The 19253-nt window shown below is 41.3% G+C and overlaps 1 protein-coding gene across 4 annotated transcripts; it reads left to right on the forward strand.

The window, feature by feature from the left end:
- Positions 1-1016: 1016 nt before the first annotated feature.
- LOC110322249 (serpin B8) lies at positions 1017-18180 on the forward strand. Of its 4 annotated transcripts, none has more exons than XM_021198848.2 (7): positions 1017-1298; positions 8382-8564; positions 9840-9977; positions 12738-12855; positions 14514-14656; positions 15694-15847; positions 16809-18180. In XM_021198848.2, the coding sequence occupies exons 5-7, from the start codon at positions 14577-14579 to the stop codon at positions 17211-17213; spliced, it is 639 nt and encodes a 212-aa protein (XP_021054507.1). In that variant the 5' UTR covers positions 1017-1298; positions 8382-8564; positions 9840-9977; positions 12738-12855; positions 14514-14576; the 3' UTR covers positions 17214-18180. The 4 variants fall into 4 exon arrangements, with proteins under 4 accessions (XP_021054507.1, XP_021054505.1, XP_029394054.1 ...); XM_021198846.2 differs by having other exon boundaries at positions 1030-1298; positions 14514-14664; XM_029538194.1 differs by lacking the exons at positions 1017-1298; positions 8382-8564; positions 9840-9977 and adding an exon at positions 13937-14049 and having other exon boundaries at positions 12777-12855.
- The last annotated feature ends 1073 nt before the right edge of the window (positions 18181-19253 follow it).

The raw sequence follows: 19253 nt of genomic DNA on the forward strand, positions 1-19253 counted from the left end.
TTTTAAGGGCCACCATTCTAAGTACACTGAACTTTTCTGTGTTGGTAAGTGCCTCCAAGAATATATGGAGAATACTTTTGTTAAAAAGTACAATTGATCCCCTAGCACATAAAGGCTCTTTTGTTCAGTCAATGAGATATGAACTGTTCTTTGAAATCGTAGTTACCATCTTAAGAATAACTTACTTGATCTTCACATGATCATATGCTTTGATGGCTAGAACACATAAGTCTTGGAGGCTTGGAAATTTACTTTCTAACCTTCATAATGATCTTCCAAGTAGAAGTCCAGTGTACTTAAAAGGGTTAACATTTTGAATAATTTATACCAAACAAATGAGCTAGCATAGAAGTTAAAAACCAAGGGTAAAGGTTTAAGAAAGAAAGCTTGCATTTCATTTTAATCAGCTCAGTTCCTGAGATGCCTTTTCTTCAGTATAGCCAACAATCCAGTCAGTAATAAATCAAAATTAAATTAAACCAGGCAGGTCTTCAAATCATTGTCAAAATATCAAACTAAAACACATACACACACACACACACACACACACACACACACACAAACACAAAACCACTCAGGTCTCCAAAAAAGTATGTGAATTTTTGCAGTAAAATTTTGTTTATTCCTAATTTTAAAGCCTTCTTGCTTTTAAATAAACATGTGTGTTTTAGAACACAAACACTTGTTTGTGATGAACATTTAGCATATAATCATGGGATTAACTTTGAGAATGCATGCCAAAAGCAAGCTTGCCAAGCAAAACAGTTGCTATTGCCCTGAGAGCAGTTGCGATTCCTGGTTTGCCTTTGGTTAATTTTGAAAGTTAAATTCCAACTGCCAAACGGCTCTTGCATTCACATAATCAAACCCAAAAACAAGTGTCAGCTGACACCCACGACCTTCCCACCCTCCCAGCCCCCATCCTACTCCACCCCTGCCCAGGAAGCTGCCTGGCCAGGCTCTGACTCCTCCCAGATCCCACTGTGGAAAGTGTGAGTCACAGAGTGTTCAAGTCTGTGCATTATGTTCTGAGTCACCCGACAGGCGCCTTGCCCTGGATCAGGGGGATCAGGGAAGACTTTAAGTATCCAGAAAGCAAGAATAGCAGCGGGAGCAGCCACCGCAGGAGGTATCTTCAAGGTGAAGCTGTGGGGAGGCTCTCAAACCTCTCAGATCCCCGGGACCTAGGACAGATACTGGCAGTGAAGAAACTGGACGGAAGCCAAGAAGGAGAAAGGCCAGGTTCTCACCAAAGTTAAAGAGCCCAGGAGTTAGCAAAGGGCTCCAGGGACAGAGAGGTAAGAAAGGCCTTTTGGGCTGCAGGGGTCAGGTGTGTCTCAGCCTAGCTGGCTGGCAGAGGGCATGTGCACCCTGAGTGGCAAATCTGCTTTTGGCTTGGTTTCTAGTGATTGGCTGGGCGTCTGACACTGTTGCTGTTTCAAGCCCTGGGCTTTCCTTTCCTTGAGGGAGCGCTGGAGCTTTTCCTAACTGCGACTGGGAGAAGCCAAGGGTACAAAAATAAGGCTAGGGAGCAACCTGCACCATGCCCGGAATTTACATGGAGCCTCACACTTGTTTGCAGTGCTGGGTCCTTCAGGGCAGAAATACAAGTCCCCTCCATGGTGCACCTTAAAGCCTGCTTATTTCCTTTTTCTGTCCTCTCTCTCGCCCACCTTTCCACTCCACTAGCCACTCCTTTTTAACGTTCTTTTATCTTTTGTTTATTAACTGCTTCTGGTCAACTTGAAACAAATCTTTTTTACCTACAACCCTTCACCCCAGTGTAATGGTTGTTCTTCAGCTAACTTCCTCAGTTTCCAGTTTTCAGGCACCTGCCCTACAGCTCTGCACCTCAGGCCCAGACTTCCTTCCCAAGGGCTCTCTTTCTCATGTCATGGCCTCCTAATCTAGGCTGTGTATCTGTGGAACACACAGATATATCCTCTGGGTTCTCTCAATAGCTCCTTGATCCTGAGGTCATGATTTTGGTTTTTGTTTGTGTTTTCTCTCTCTTCCTTTTACCACCTTCAAATATTGAACATCCTCTAGAATAAGGCGAGTTTCTCTTAGAGTACCTGCACCATTCATAGGATCTAAACCATTTCATCTGTTAGCTTAGGCTGTCCTGGAGTCCAGATCCCCGGGGCCCATAACTCTTGCTATGGAATATCTGCTCACCTCTTTCTTGCCCTACCTTTATTTCCAAACAACACTGGCTGTCACCTTACAGCCTCAGGTGACCTGGTATGTCTCATACATCTCAAATGGAATGCATTACCTTCCCCATTCCAAGCCAGTTCTTCATAGAAACTTGCTAGGATTCTTGACCGAACCTAAGTAGACATTTAGCATGGAGCTTTATTTGATCCTCGACTCCTCGCTTCTTTGTAATATGTAGCCATCACTCTCTCTGACAGTTCCTTCTTCTGCAGTCAGGGTTTCATCTGCATCAACACTCACTGGTCCATCATGGTGGCCTACTAACAGACTCCCCAGCCCCTTTCCACACCCAACAGTGAGCTGTGCCATTTTCTTCAAGCCCGAGAGCCACATGTAACATGTTTTGTAGAAAAACTATATATGGCTTCCAGCTCCCAGCCCATGCTTGCACTCACGAATTTAGCAAAAGAGACTCAGCTCCCCCTTGTGTCTCACAGGATCCCAAACAGAGCACACCCCTAAATACCATACAGACAAGATCTGCTGCATTCTTTTTTTTTGTACCTGCCAGTTTCTCAGCCTGAAGTTTTCCCTTTGTACCACCTTCAGAATTCCTGCTCAGGTTGTCAGAGTCAGCTTCTTTGGGAAGACAACATGGTACTTCAGTTTCAATGTACTTTTTCAATAAAGTAGCAAAGCAAAAGATGATCCAAGGAAGGCTGGTTGAGTTCAGAAAAGCATGTAAATAAACACCAGCAAGCACAAAATATTAATAGAGCAGTCCTGAAAGGAACCTCAAAGTTAGCAACAGGTACCCCAAGACAAAATTTTCAGCACAAAGGAGCTTTATTTGCCAAAATAATGGGCAAGGAATAAGGGATAAAGGCAGGAGACAGAAGATAGAGGACAAGGGAGAAGGGGAAGGGAACAAGGGAGAGGGGATGTCCCTGGATGGACAAAGGATGACCTCTGTATAGAGAATAGACAGATGTGGCCCATAGACAAATAGTGATTTATAAAGGTACAGGGAAAACCTCATTTTTGGATGGGGCAGGTGAGCCAAAAGGGGGCTTTTGATTGCTGGACTTCAGTACATTGATATATAGACCTTGGTGGGCAGCCTCAGGAGGAACAAGAGGCCAGATAAGGGACTAGACCTTGGTGGCTAGCTAAAAGAATATAATCTAAAGCTTTTTAGCAAGAAAGAGGAAATGGGGGGAGGTTGAGGTCTGCCAGAACCATGTTAGCTGTGCTTCAGTCTTCTAGAGCCTCTTCAAACCCTTTCCTAGAACTTTCTCGTGGCAGACCAATTTAAACACAATTGCCTGGCATGTACTGTCGATTATCTCCAGGAAAGCAGGAAGGCAAGGCAGAAAGCCATATCCACGTTCAGGGTACACTGAGAGAAGCATTCAGTATGTCCTTTCCCCAGACTGGGATCTATAGCTATGTTCCAGCATTCAACGAGAATAAGCATGTCTTATAAATTGAATGTAAGTGTTTAACAAGGGAGGCACAAAATCATGTCTAAGAACAATCCAGGGAACCAGATGCACTGAAGGTAAAAGGCCTTCTGCCTTTTTTCTCTGGAACGTCTCTTTCAGTCCTCCAAGGCAGTGTTCATCACCATGGGTCATTTTTTGGGCTGTGTTCCAACAACCATGAAAGTAGAGTATAGCACAAGTGCTCTGTGAATGCCTTCATCTGTCACGCGTGAGGAGGAACACAGTGTGGCATGCTCCTGGCAGAAGCATGGTGTCACACGCACAGAGTAAGGGGAACGCTTGGTGTTCCTGGAAATCCCCAGACAGTATTCAACTGTCACTGTCCTCATTTCTCCACTTGTAAAATGAATGTTAGCCAAATGCTTATTCATTTTATTAGCTGAATAGTCTGGTTGCAGGATGAACCCTAAAGCTACTGTTTAGTATTTTAATGAAAATAATTTCACTTTATATTTACTAGTCAAGACATTTTTGCTTGATATTCCTATTTTCTCAAAAGCTTCTGTGTATAACTGAGATTGAGACGCCAAAGTAATGGGGATTCACTTTGTCTTCTAGGATATGCCTCTGATGAACTGTTTTTGGAAGCAGGGCCATGCTTTACAAGCACGTGAATGTATGCATGTGAGCTTGTGTGAGTGTGGGTGTGTATAGTTGAGTATCTTTATGTGTGACAGTGTGTGTGTGTCTGCATGGTCATTTGTCAATATGCAGTTGATAGACTATGAGATGCTACTGACTCCTATTTGGGTGTTTAAAAGGAACGGGGACAAAGTAGTGACATGAAGGAGGAAGAGACATGAAAGAAATCAGAATTAGAAGTTGGCAGTTAGGAGTAATCGCACGTAAAGCTGTGTTTCATGCACTAGTTTAGTTCCTTCTTTTGGCCTGCTCAAACAAGCTGAACACCCCCCCCCCACACACACACACACAACACACACATGTGTTCACAAACCCTAAGCTTTTGTCCTGTGGTCGGATCAAATCTGACTTTGCTCATGTTTTGGTGCTGCCTTCTGGTTGATGAGGTTTGAGACATTTTTTTTATTCTCCTACTTTTTCGAATGTCAAGTGTAATTTGAGTGTGTGGGGACACGTGTTGCCTGGAGACAAGATAGATCCTGCTGTACTGGGACTTGTCTACAACAGAAAATGTTTCCTGTACCTACACTCTTTGCTTCAAGTCCTGAAGAAGTTTCATGATGTGGAGATAGGGAAGAACTTCACATTTTGGTCCATAATAGATGACTTCTTTTAAAAACTACTTGGGGTAACTTCAAACAAAATCATTAATAATAGATATCCCCCCTCCTGTCTGAGCCACTCAGGTCCTGCATCTTCTTGTATCTGAAAGATTCAGGTGATCCTCAAGTCATTGGATCCCAGTAAAGTACAATTGCAAAGCTATTGTATGAAGCATTTTGAAATCACTATCTGCCTGTACAGGGAAATGAACACACATCTGGCCATTCACCTCTAGCTTAAGTTTGTATTGCTTTCCACATTGTTTATTTGTTAATCTTCCAAATTAGGACATACTCTTCTTGAAGGGTTTAAAACTTCCAGTTAAAATTATGAGTACATATGAGTGAAAGAAATAACATTAAAAATAGCTTGCATGGCTACAGGACAGTGACTAATTCAATGAGCTTTAAATATCATAAGGTTTAATAGTCAGGGTTTCTATATATTTTAATAGAGTCAAACATAAATAAATATAAAATTTTTGTTGAAGATACAATTTGTTAAGATTTTAATAACTAATAACAACTACTACAACTAATGATCATGAGACTCTATTACAATCATAATGATTAATCACAGTGACAATAACACTATAGTGATCCTACCATTTGGAGAAGTAGTATTACTTTTCATCACTTGAAACAACAATCCTGCCTAAATTTGACTCTTGTTCTTTGAGTCTGTGTTTGTAGTGCTGGGGTGCTGTGGGTAGACACACACACACACACACACACACACACACACACACACACACACACACACTGGCTGTGCCAGTCAAACCTTCTTTTTCCTTAATGTTTTGAAACAGCATCACTCTAAATTGTCTTGGCTGGTATTGAACTTAGTTGGTAGGCCAGACTGTCCTTGAACTTGTGGTCATTATGCTTGCCTCAATTTCCTGAGTAGCTGGTATAGGAGTGGTTCTGATGCTCAGGTCCTGTTTCCCAATTGCTTCTTGATCTATCAGTAAAGAAGCCATGGGTCAATTGCTGGGTAGAAGGATAGGCAGGACTTCTGGTCCCTGCAGGCAAACTGGGAGACCAGAGGAGAAGAGAAGCGTTTGCCATGCTTGGGTGGGAGAAAAGTCAAGCAGTCATGTGAGATCTTGGGCAGAGCGGCCTCAGGCCGCTTCTACAGGCAGGAGGAGGTTGGGAATGCTGAACTGGAACTGAAGGTAACTGAGCAACTATAGTTGAAGACGGATTTAGGGTGCTGAGCTAAGAGTATTGGGGAGGGCATGCTAGCATGGGAGATTTATAATGCCCAGCAATTGAGCCAATGAGGCAAGTTGAAATTGAGCAACATGTATGTCTGTGTTTTCCATCCGCAAATTCAATATTCACTGGGTGGGGACTGGTATTGAGTCAGTTCCTGGAGTTTAGGTGGGGTAGCAAAAGCTACATGCAACTAGCTAGGACAACAGGATGGTGCTGCCTGCCCAGACCTAGATTGGGGCATTTCCATTTCCAGACCCAGGTTAAAAGGGCTCAACTGGGTAGCTAAGTTCCAATGGGTAGTTGGCTTTGGTGGGTGAGGTGGGAGGGGCCTGTAAATTGCCCAGAGGCATTTGACAAAATATACATTTCAAAGGGGCTAAAAACCTAATTAACAATCACAAGTTTCTAAAGAGAGGTCTTCAGAAGGAAGGAAGTGAGGGCAGCAAGCATTAAGTCTGTTTTGTTTCTTGTTTCAGTTTAGCTTTCTTACTGTTTAGTAAAGCTGAGGGAAAGGTTAAAGGTATCCTGTGCTTCTGCTGTGCCTGGGATGTTTGGTTTGGGTTTCATGTGAAATAAACACACACACACACACACACACACACACACACTGGTTCCCACATCAGTCTCAGCAGATGTTGTGGAAAACCTTGCATCTTTCTGGAGTCACCCTCATTCACATAAATTTTTCACCTAGCAACAGTCCACACTTCAGGTTAGGCCACCCTAAACATAACCTGCAAAACTGGGGAAGTTTTATCCTCCGAATTTTCACATGACATGGTAATAGCAATGCACTTTGTATTTGTAGAAAATTATCGATGATTTTTAGAACATTCTTTAATGATTATATTAGAAACTGAAGAATATATATATATATATATATATATATATATATATATATATATATATATATATACATATATATATGAAAGAAAAATAGCAATATTCTGATGTGTGTGTGTGTGTGTGTGTGTGTGTGTGTGTGTGTGTGTATGATGATTAGGAATGACAGGCTGTGGAATCTGGGAATTTCAGTCACTAATTATTCCCTGGAGCGCTGGAAGGGTCATCCACACCCTGCTCAGAAGCTAGTCCCTCCCTCCTTGAGGCAATATCATTACTGACCTCAATGTGACATTTATTGAGGTTACAGGCCTGACCTTAAGATCAGTGACTGTCAGGGTAGCCTATTGGCAACTAAATGGAGGGACTGACTGTTTGAGGGAAGGATTAAACTATTGGCTACTTAATAGAGGGAGTGACTACTTGAGGGAGGGATTAAATAATTTTGCAGGTTGTTTGAGCCCCTGTTTCAGAGAGTTCTACATTCATGGTCCAGTATTTGGTTACATATGTATATATTCAGGGGGCATATTTCATTTCGATTTCACGTTGGTCCTGTATTATATTTGTTAGACAGGGATTGATGGAGTCAATATGGAAATGAAGGGAGGAAGGTGGGCATCTCCAGGAGCAAAATTGTTCCTTAATCATAACAGCACAAGGGCTGAAGTCCTTCTGTAGAAGAAAACTATGTGAGTGAGGTATTGGGATTTGGGGATTGTATATGATGAGAGGAGAGGCAAAACTCTTGGGGTGGAGGATTCCATCTGCAGGTCTGTCCCCTGCCTTTGGGAGGTGGTGGATACCAGAAGGCTTGCTATGGGTGTCTCCTTAGTAGAAGCTTCCACACGAGTTGTCAGTCAAGTCAACTTTCCTCTCCAGAGCTTCTCAGTCCACCTGAATAACCTTTTAATTCTCCCACAGACTTAGTGACTGCAAATGACATGAATTTATTATCTCAAGGTTTTAGAGGTTCAGATCTACCATGATACTACAGAGTTTGTTACCCACTCTAACGAAGCTACCTACAGGCAATCTTATTTCCTTGACTTTCCAGCTTCTTGAGATGGCCACATTGATGACCTTGCATAGCCGTGACTTCTGCCTACATCACCCTTTCTCAATCCGAACCTTCTGGCTTCTCTCTCTCTTCTTAGAATCTTTTCTAGTTTGTTACAGTTTCCTTGCTACTATGGGTCAGTGTCCATGCCTAAAATCCTTAATGAAATCACACAAGTATGGTACTGACTGCAAAATAAGATAATAGAACAACATACAGGGTTTAAGGGTTGGAACAGGGTATCTTTTGAGGTATATTCCACCTGATATATCTACTGTCCTCTGATGGAGGTCCCGGTGACCATGTGATTACAGTAAGCTTTGCTGATGTGCCTCTGTGCTGTGCCTTCAGTCTAGACCCTCTCAAATGGATGACCTCAGTGAAGCCAATGGGTCTTTCGCCATCAGCCTATTAAAAATACTGGGTGAAGAAGACAAGTCACGAAACCTGTTCTTCTGCCCCATGAGTGTCTCCTCAGCCCTGGCCATGGTCTACCTTGGAGCCAAAGGAAGCACTGCTACCCAGATGTCCCAGGTATGCTACTGGCAGTGCAGGGATGGATAGAGGGGGAGAAAAACAACAGGTTTGCTCTGACTCCCTAGAGCAGGGGTTCATTCTGTATCAGCCAGTTGGTGAAAGTCAGTTTGGCTAGTGGGTGGGAGGAAAGACCTTGTGGTGACCTGACATGGGCCAGTACAGAATGAAGGAAATTCTGTGGGACCAGTCATATCCTCTATAGTTTACAGGAGACACTGAGTGTTAAATTGCTTTATCTAGATAAAATCCATCAAACATTCTGTAGATTCACATCTTGTAGAAAAATGGTAAATTAGAATCCTATCTACACAAAGGAATAAACCCTGCTTTGTTATCTTTTCAGCTTTTGTAGTATTATGCTTTAAATAGAAATGCAGTGGGATATGTAAGCTTTTGTGCAATGGGTGGTTTTTCAGGTACGATTACACATAAGTTGAAGAAAATTAGCATAAACACAAAATTAGTTCTTTGGGAACCATTTAGAGGGAACATATATATAATCTGTTACATCTCAAATATTTGTCTGTATCTTTATATGCAAATGAGAAAATAGTGATATTTTGGGGACACAAATATCTTCACCCATATGGGAGAGCATCACACAAATGTCCATGTAGGTATCACAAGAGTGTATGTGGATGAGCTCCTGCAGTGCATCCAGGAAGCTGAGATCTTCTCACTGAACTCCTGGGGAAGAAATGTTGGGTGTGAGATGTGGTAGGAGACAGTAGGGAAATCATAACTATCATCATGTGATCTAATCTGGAAAACAAACAAACAAAAATCAAACAAATAAGCAAATAAACAAGCAAAGCTTCTCCCTTTTCATAGCTGCTGTTTTATTCTTACGTTCTCTGGTTATTAGATTCACACTTGCTATGTAGTTTTTATGCTGCCCATCCATCTTGAGTTATCACATAATGCTTTTCTGGGATGGATGAATCCTGCAGACCAGTGGCTGTCATTTAAGAGGGGCATTTTGCTTCCCCAGGGACAGTTACTTCTTAAGGGCTCAGAGGTTTACTTTTCACAGTAGAGAGGTGCTACTGACATCTAGTGGGTAAAGCTCACAGATGCTGCCAGCATCCTTCAAAGCACTAGGCAGCCACGGCTTCAGATGGCAAGAGTGCCAAGCTAAAACCTCTGTTAAGACAGTCAAACAAGGCTTCTTTTACTATAGAAATATTTCAATTTTTTATCCTTTATCTGTGTTTGTGCATAGGAGGGGAGATAATGATCATGTTAAAAACAGGTTATTTATTCTCTCCCTAGGTACTTGGTTTGAGTGGAAATGGAGATGTTCATCAAAGTTTCCAGACACTTCTAGCCGAAATTAACAAAACTGACACTCAGTACTTGTTAAAAAGTGCCTGCCGACTCTTTGGAGAAGAATCATGTGAATTCCTTTCGGTATGTGTTAGGAAAAGTGTCCACTCAGGACCCCCAGGACTAGGTTCTCAGACCAAGTTCTCAGCATAAAGGAGATTTATTTGTCTCCAGAGAGATAGAGGACAGGAATAAGGGACAAAGTTAGGAGACAGAATATAAGGGGGAATGAGAAAGGATACTTGTCATGGAAGGACAAATGACTGCCTGTGGATAGAGAATAGACAGACATAGCACATAGGAAAATGGCAGTTTATAAAGATATACAGGGAAAAAGCTGTGTAAGGATAAGGTATTTAATTTTAATTGGGTGAGTTCATTAAGTGAGCTTTTGATTGCTGGACAGCAATACTTTGATAGTTGGACGTTGGTGGGCAACTTAAGGAGGAGGAAGTATCCGAAAGAGGGAACACACCTTAGTAGCTAGCTTTAAGAATGCAATATATAGTTTTTTAACAAGGTGGAGGTAATAGGAAAGAAGGGAAAGGCCTGCCTGACTCACGTTCACCATGTTCAAGGTGGACAGAATCCCTTCATTTCCACATTTTTGTTTTATTTTTTGTCACTGGATGTTGAGTACATGGATGTCATTTTTCTCTGGCTGCTTCCTACTGACACTAGGACATTGTAGTTAGGAGGCTCAGGGAAGCTAGGTTATTATTGGCCAAGTTTGGGAAGAGCAGGCTGTATCAGCCTATGTCCAGATTCTGCAGGGCCATCTGTGGGTGAAGAAGTGTAGTCTGTAAGGCTGGACCAGGAGATAGATTCTGAGGAAACAACTGAGGCTGATGCTGGAGTTACTGGAGTAGCCTGTAGTTGATTTGAAATCTGTTGGGACGGGTAGACTAGGGACTGAGGAGTTTAGGAAAAAAATATCTTAATGTACATTTGGAACTTTTAGTTTCATAGTCCTGGTGGTTGGAAAGAAGTGTCCCAAGACCAGGGAAAAGGGGAGACGACCAGGGAAACAAGAAGATATCCCAAAGAAATGAGGATCTCAGTGAAGGGGTAGAGATCCCATTCTTAGGACTAAGCCATAGGCAGGACAGCTTAGGCTGATGCTGGGCAGGAATACTTATCTGGAGTCTGCGAGTTCGCTAGAAGAGCTAAGACAACTTAAGGTTCTATAAGGTTAACTGGGGCACAACTGTTATCTGAAAGCAATGCCTGGCTGTGTTGGAAAGAATATAATTTGAGAGGATTTTCTTATATCAGAATAGTTCTTTCTGGGGTGTTCAGCTGGGTTCTGAAATTAAAACATTTTAGGAACATAGATGATTAGAGAGGATCTTAGAAAACAGAGAGGGAGTCTGTAACAGGCTTTGGGTTGGTGTGGAAAGATTGAAAGAACTTCGTTTTGGTTCCAACAGGGGAATGTGGATCATTAAGGGGACAAGTAGTCAGTCATAGAGTTGAGGCATTGGCAACTGTGGTATCTTGGTGAGAGGGACATTGACTAAGGAGGCCATTTTCTTATAAATCCCTCCCTGAGATCAAAGTCATTATGTTATCTTCTTGCACACCAGTAGATATCCTCACCCTTCCATCTGTACCTTGAGTGACTATACCATCCACCATGTTACACATAGGCGTTTCCCACTCCTGCCTCACTTTGGGGGCCAAGTCTTGTTGAGACAGCCTCTCAAGGCTTGCTCTGGCTTCTGAATCACCACTGTTGGATTCTGGTAGGCTGTGGCCCGTACCTTCCACATTGATATGGATAGCTTCTAATGGGACTTTTGTGCCTTCATTGGCCATTTCCTGTCTCACAGACTCAGTCACTGTCAAAACAGCCTTTCTAAGATTAAAAACGTCTTCATGCTTGAGCATATACTGCCAAATTCACATCCACCTGTACATGGCCTCTAAAATATTTTAGAATAAGTATTGGGCAATTAATTGCCACCTATTTATGGGAAAACTTACTTTTATAGGGGAAGTTATCTGGGTTCTAATGTGTTAGGTAATGTCCTAACTTAACTTCAAGTTACAGTTTTACTTTGCTGATACAAACAAACACGCAGACAGGCTCACATGCACAAACACATTCACTCATTCGTGTATACTTTATGAATACCCATGATTCACTCTGTTTTCTGCCCCTTCCAGAGATATTTTTATGGCTCTCTGTTTTCCATTAGTTGGTTTCAAACCTTTCGAATGTTGCAATCCTTTAATACAGTCTCTCATGCCATGGAGATGCCCAACCATAAAATAATTTTTATGGCTAGTTTATAACTGTAACCTTGAAACTGTTGTGAACAATGGTGTAAATATTTTTGGAGGTAGAGATTTTCCAAAGGGGTAGAGAGCCACAGGTTGAGAACCGCTCCCCCAATCATTGTTCCAAACATAAATATTCTGTTTACTTCCTTGTCTACTTTAAAATTGACATTTTAGCTTTTTACAATATAGTGAGTAAAAGTGTGAGTACCTTCTTGGCAAGGAAACAGAAATTCAAATAAAGTCAACCCAGCATGCTTGCAAGAGACATTTCTGTGCTTTGTGCATGGATAACCACAGTGCTAACCTTTGTAAGTGTTTTGGTACACAAGGCACCTTTCTTAACAGGCAATGGTCTACCCAGTCAGGTGCATATTTTCACTGGCATCTCAGGGTAGGGCAGTGTAGAAGGCTCACACATTTTTAAATACATCTTGAAATACAGAATCACCTCCACAGAAATTTATGATAGGGAAAAGGTTAAGAGAAAATACTTGTGTCGACAGTTTTGAGAACCCATTGAATAGTGTAATAGTTTTCAACTTGTGTTTGTGTCTGTAGGCCTTCAAGGAATCCTGCCAGAAGTTCTATCACGCTGGACTAGAAGAGCTGTCCTTTGTTAAAGACACTGAAGGGTGCAGGAAACACATCAATGACTGGGTGTCAGAAAAAACTGAAGGTAGGAGGTATTTATTTACATGGTCTTCAGAGTTAGGAGCAAGGAGGACTATGACACACTGGACCACATCCTCCATGCTGTTGCTCCTATGACAGAGTTCTCCGTGCTGTGATAGCATGTTTGCTGGACTTTCAGGAAAGAAGCAAATCTTTTTTCCTCAGGATTATGAGATCATAAATAGTAATTTCCTAAGGATCCTAATATTGAATCTCAGACTGCTTCCCTCTAAACTGTACTAGCAAGTCCTTGGGAAATGCTTTCTTTGGAGTTGTTGCTAATGTTCTGTCAGGGGAAAACCTGCTATGCTCTGAAACTGAAGGGTCAGGAGAGGGTTTAGATGGTGAATCTATTGTAGTTGGCCCACTGCCTCTCTGTGGAAATCTGAGCAGCTCATCATTTTGCCTTCCAGCCTCATCCTCTTAACTGACCGTGGTGGCCACAGTTGTATCAGAACATGAAACTCATACAAATTTGCTCTAAGGTCTAGATATCTTGTTAATATTGGGATTGCAGTATTCACAGATGTGATTTCTTCCTAGCCTCCTGAACTGTGTTTGGCTGTTCTTGACTCGAGTTATAGCAAAAGAGGGCACCTTAAATAATAAACAAAAAACATAAAGTCTTCTAAGATGTGGAGGAATTAAGTCATTTACTTCTTCAAGTGACAAAACATTTAATTTATGATATATCCACTATGTGACAATTAGCACAAATGTCCTTAACCATCCTAAATGTCAGTCAAAGGCTGAGCACAGGAAGGGGAGGGCCTCTCACGTTTCATATGTCATCTGCCTGGTGGGCTCTTCCTCTTCCACTGATGAAATAGTAGTAAATCGTTGAAGGGGTTCTCTGAACCTGGCCTTTCATGTACCATTAGTTCTTCTCTGTAGCTCTTCACCTTCTTCTTCAATGTAGGCTGACCACATGCATGTTTTCCCAGCGTATTAGTGCTCAAGGGTATCTTGCAGGGCATCTTGTCCCATTTCATTGCGCGACTGAACTTGGTTCCCTCTATGCTGCTTCCATAAATTCTTTCTCAAGCTTATTCCTTTTTGGAGCATTTCTTTCTTCCCCTCTACAGGTCTATATTTCTCATCTTTGGGAGACCTCTGCTTATCTGAAGGTGATTTGGAGACTAGTACTAAGCAGTGATTCTTAATCAGGATTGGCTTTGCCTTCCAAACATGGCTGCAGGTAATTTTGGCTGTTGAAATTGAGGAAAGTATTACTAGCTAAACATCAAGCATGAATGCACAATAGAAACTTACCCCAACAAAGAATTAATCTCAATCAAAACGTCCATAGTAGTGTAACTGAGATCTTCTAGTGCTATGACCAATCAAAGGCATTGGGTTGTTTCCGTAGTGTCATCAACTGTTTCCTTTGAAAACTTGGCAGAAGTTTGGAGAAATGTTCTCATCCTGACCTACTACATACACAAGCTGAAGGATAAGCCTTAGTAGCAGCCCTACCTGGTTTAAAACTCATGGTTTTGTCTCATGTCAAGACAAATGAGCATGAGAGAATGTTTATTGTATCCTCTTCCCCCAATCAGTATAGACTTCTCTTACAGCCTTCTTCTTCTTTTCCCTCTCCTCTTCCTCCTCCTCTGTTTTTTTTTTTTTTTTTTTTTTTTTTCTTTCTTATGTTCTATCCAGGTAAGATTTCTGAAGTTCTGAGTCCTGGAACAGTCTGCCCACTGACTAAGCTGGTTCTTGTGAATGCCATGTATTTCAAAGGGAAGTGGAAGGCTCAGTTTGACAGGAAGTACACGAGAGGCATGCCCTTTAAAACTAATCAGGTAAGACAGTATTTTCAATGTATTGTTATTTTCTTAAAGTAGTAATCTGAAAAATATGATGGATGAGAAAAGGAACAACAATTTTACAGAATCTTGATTCTAAATGTTTCTAATGAAAGTAATGCCTCCTCTATATCTTTAATTAGTGGTAAGAAGAAAAACTAGAACATTGTGTATACTGATAGTTTTTTATTTTCTCATCCTTAATCAATTTCATCTTCCATATCTAGTCAAATGATCTCTGTTGAGTTAAACCCTGCTTGAGCTGTGTCATCACACTGATGTCATGCTATAATTGTGCTTGCTTAGATATCTTTTGCCATGTCAATTGTAGATATGTGGATCAGCTATAGAGTTCAAGTTTATAGAATCTTTGATGAGAGAAAAATTTCTAGCAGATGTTAGTCTAATTTTAAATATAATTTTCTGCATTCCCTTTAAATATATAATGGAATTTGACTTTTGCCAATTTATACACAGCAAGATACACAGAGATATGATAGTAAAATGTATTTGTTACAGCTTTAAAACTGCCTGACTATGTACCTCATGTCATGGTTCCTTCCCAAGAAAAGCAAAGATATAAAACCAGCTCTGCATCTTGGCAATGCTTCAGAATGCAAGTGTATTTCTCTTTGTTTTGTCTGTCTTCCTAAACAAGATCCAATGGCCGAATGGCAGTGAATACCCTTCTTAATCTGGAGAAATGATGCCTGACTATAAATCCGTGGATGTGCTTCACTATGAGTTTTCTCAAGAGCAATCACAATTTCTTCAAACCTATGTCAAGTTTTAAAGTTCTGTCTCATTATTACACTGTCCTTTTTTTTTACCTAGTAATAGTTCATTCATAGAACAATAGTCTAGTATTCTACTTGATACTGCGATGTACTAATAAAGATTTTACATTTAACAGACTAAATACATAGAAATAATGATCATTTTATACTTTTCTGAGTTCCAGGATCTGCGTATAGCTTAGTTTTAGTAATTTACATTTTGTCTTGGAAAACTAACTTTAATTTTATTTTCATTAGGAGAAAAAAAACAGTGCAGATGATGTTCAAGCATGCTAAATTTAAGATGGGGCATGTGGATGAGGTGAACATGCAGGTTCTGGCTCTTCCCTATGCAGACGAAGAGTTGAGCATGGTCATTCTCCTTCCTGATGAGAACACTGATCTCGCTGTGGTGAGTCCTGGGCACTGAGAGTCTGTGGAAACCCACTGAGCTAGGTCCATCCCCCAGCTAACATTGCCGAGTTTCCAGCTAGACGGGCACCCACTGTGCCTTTTAGTGAACATGCATATGATGCATTTCTTCCAAGTGTTTATCTGGGAGTAGACAAGTTTTGATAAAGCTAGGATGAGGGAGCTCCAAAACTAGAACAGATTTTTTTTTTTTTAATGTAGGAGGGTGGGGTTAGTTAATGGTCTAATAATTCTTGAACAAAGATCCTGGAAGAAAGATAGCATTGAATCATGGTGATGTTTTCTACATATTAACATGAATGTCAGTCCCATGGGCAATGTTTTAAGAAATGCAGGTTCTAACCTAGCAGATGATGGCTTGTGGTTTTGCATTTCTAACAAGATGTAAGCAAGTGCAATTGAGTCATGGATGGCACTTTGAATACAAGGGTCTAAAGTACAGGTGTGTGTGTGTGTGTGTGTGTGTGTGTGTGTGTGTGTGTGTGTGTGTGGAGGGGAGAGGGTGGGATTGCCTTTATCGTCCTCATGACAGAAAAAGAGCCATGTGAGGAGAGGAAGAGGCTTCCAAAATAGAAGGTGTATGACCAATACCATTCTGCTAAGGCAGCTATCAACTGGGGACAATGCTACCATAGTTGACTTTAGGTTACCAAGTACTTAAAATTAATACAAGTCAGTGTCAGCATGCTAGTGTGCAGGATTGGTGGCAGGCTTCTTCATTTCTTTGTCTTTTCTATGTAGTCACAAAGCTGTTGTCATAAGTCAAGAATGAGAGCTGTCATGGCCAACTGAGAAGGAATTTAGACAAGTCTAGGAATAGAAACAAGCCAGCCACTGTCACTAGATGAGAGCACTCCTCACTATGTAAAGGGATAAGGGAATGCAGCTGGCAGCAGCCTACTGTCCTCCTAATTCTAAATGTTGACCCTTTGTCATTCCAGGTGGAAAAAGCACTCACATATGAGAAGCTTAGAGCCTGGACAAACCCAGAAACCCTGACAGAAAGTCAAGTGCAAGTCTTTTTCCCCAGATTAAAGCTGGAGGAGAGCTACGACCTGGAAATTGTTCTTCAGAGTTTGGGCATGACAGATGCCTTTGAGGAAACAAAGGCTGACTTCTCTGGGATGACAACTAAGAAGAATGTGCCCGTGTCCAAGGTGGCCCACAAGTGCTTTGTGGAGGTCAATGAGGAAGGCACCGAAGCAGCTGCGACCACTGCAGTGATCAGGAATGCCCGGTGCTGTAGAATAGAACCAAGGTTCTGTGCTGACCACCCATTCCTTTTCTTCATCTGGCACCACAAAACCAGCAGCATCTTGTTCTGTGGCAGGTTCTCTTCTCCCTAAGGGCCTTCCGGGGCTTAGGATTGGCGAAGTGTTTGCACAACAAGCACAAGGCCCTGAGTGCAGCCCTAAGCACCCTATAAAATTAGGCATGATTGTGGGTCATACATTCAAGGTCATCCTGTGAGGTACAGGGGCCTCTGTCTCAAACAACAGCAACAACCAAAGACAAGAAAGTAGAATGTGATCGATTTACACACCATTCTTTGCTGAATCACATAATTAAAATTCCATGTTACCAAATTTGCCAAGGTGATTTCAATGTAAAAGTAAAGAGAGTATGCTTAATGACTATAGTTGCTGACTGTACAAATGTGGTGTATGGCAGTTTGGGGCTGCCAAGAAGGCCATAACTTGATTTGAGGTGTCTGAGGTGAATCTCAGCTCCAGCCATACTCACAACCCAGATCCTAAAGCGCTGCTCCACCCCATTAACATCTCTAAGCTGTGTGTCCCCACCACTGACAGACTTACCAGGGAATGTCAGTGGAGGTCCCCCATTCACAAAGCGAAGGGGAAGAGCTATAGAATAACTGCCTTCTGCGATTCCTGAGGAGCTGAGAGAGTATCTCCTTCCATCAGTGTTACCCAGTACTCCTGTATGACTCAGGGTTCAGGCAACTTTTTCCACAAAGTTCAAGTACAAGTTCAAGGACTCAGCGAGAACCTTCAGGATGGAGCTGAGAGATGAGGCTCCAAAGTGATTCCTTATCCCCCCCCCCCCATAAACACTTATTTCTAAAGCTCCAAGTGTTTTTCTTATCTCCCCCTACTCTTTCTAATGGAAACATCACATGGAATGATTCTTACAAACTGTATCTCTAATTAACCACATGCTCAGACATGATTCAATGCACTCCCAATGGCCTAAATGCATATGCAAGCCAGCATCAGTACATAGACTAAGTGGATTGTATTTATAGCTCTCTGTCTCTCTGTCTCTGTCTCTGTCTCTCTGTCTCTCTCTCTGTCTCTCTCTCTCTCTCTGTGTGTGTGTGTGTGTGTGAGAGAGAGAGAGAGAGAGAGAGAGAGAGAGAGAGAGAGAGAGAGAGAGTGTATGTGTGTTTACAAAGATGTCATGAATAAGAGAGGGAGTGATAGGGCCACAGGAGGAGTCAGGTGAGGAGTGAAGGATGGGAATGTAAATAGAGTTACTTATATATGAAGTTCTAAAATAAATTAAAATTTATTTAAAGAAGACTGAATTATATTTTCTGACTGAGTATCATTTGTATTACAGCAGAAAGTGGAAAATTATAGGAAAACATATAAAGAAAATTTAGGCTTTTTGCAAGTCCCCTCCTTAGAAATCACTACTAATATGAAATTGTATTATCTGTTATAGGTATACAAATATAAATTCATACTATTTTAGCACAGGATAATGATCATTTTGTAGCTTATTTTTACTCTAAGTCTTGCTCAAGACAATTATCACTCAGTGGCAACATCTTGCTGTGCATTGAATTTCAGGATGGGGAAGAATTTTCTGTAACTGAACCTACTTAGACAATTTGGAAAATTAAAAATGTATTACAGACTACTGTGCTGAATATCTTCAATAGTTTATTACACTCTTAATTTCTTAATAAATATTACTGAAATGATAATATTGTCAGTGTAATGTTTAGTTATGTGATAAGATATCCAAAATGATCTCCAGAAACTTGAGCTGCCTTAGTCACACTAAGGTTTCATTACAGTACACTAACTATTGCTGGTCCTATTAATGTTTAATGAGGTAGACTAAATAATGGTGACTCCTGACTCTGCTTTATTCTCAGTTGACAGTTCCATGAATCCTGCACAATGTAGTTCTTCATTAAATCTCACCAAGCTGTACAGACTGTGTCCTTGGGCCACCTTCAGCTCAGCAACTATGCTTTCCAAATAGGTTTGGTTATGACCCAATCCAGGAGCGGAGAAAGTGGGACTCTGGGAACTTTGATCTGATTTCCATCTCTAATTTGGAATTACACTTTTCCTGAGGTATAATTGGATAGAATCAGAATAATTGAATGCACAGTTCAGTAAGTTCTGAAA

Source organism: Mus pahari, chromosome 5 (genome assembly GCF_900095145.1).
Source record: "Mus pahari chromosome 5, PAHARI_EIJ_v1.1, whole genome shotgun sequence".
In the NCBI taxonomy this organism is placed as follows: Eukaryota; Metazoa; Chordata; class Mammalia; order Rodentia; family Muridae; genus Mus; species Mus pahari.

Coding starts and splice junctions, on each gene's coding strand:
- LOC110322249 (XM_021198846.2), top strand. CDS start 8,397: ATGGATGACCTCAGTGAAGCCAATGGGTCTTTCGCCATCAGCCTATTA. Junction 8,565..9,839: donor CTGCTACCCAGATGTCCCAG/GTATGCTACTGG, acceptor TTCTCTCCCTAG/GTACTTGGTTTGAGTGGAAA. Junction 15,848..16,808: donor AGAACACTGATCTCGCTGTG/GTGAGTCCTGGG, acceptor TTGTCATTCCAG/GTGGAAAAAGCACTCACATA.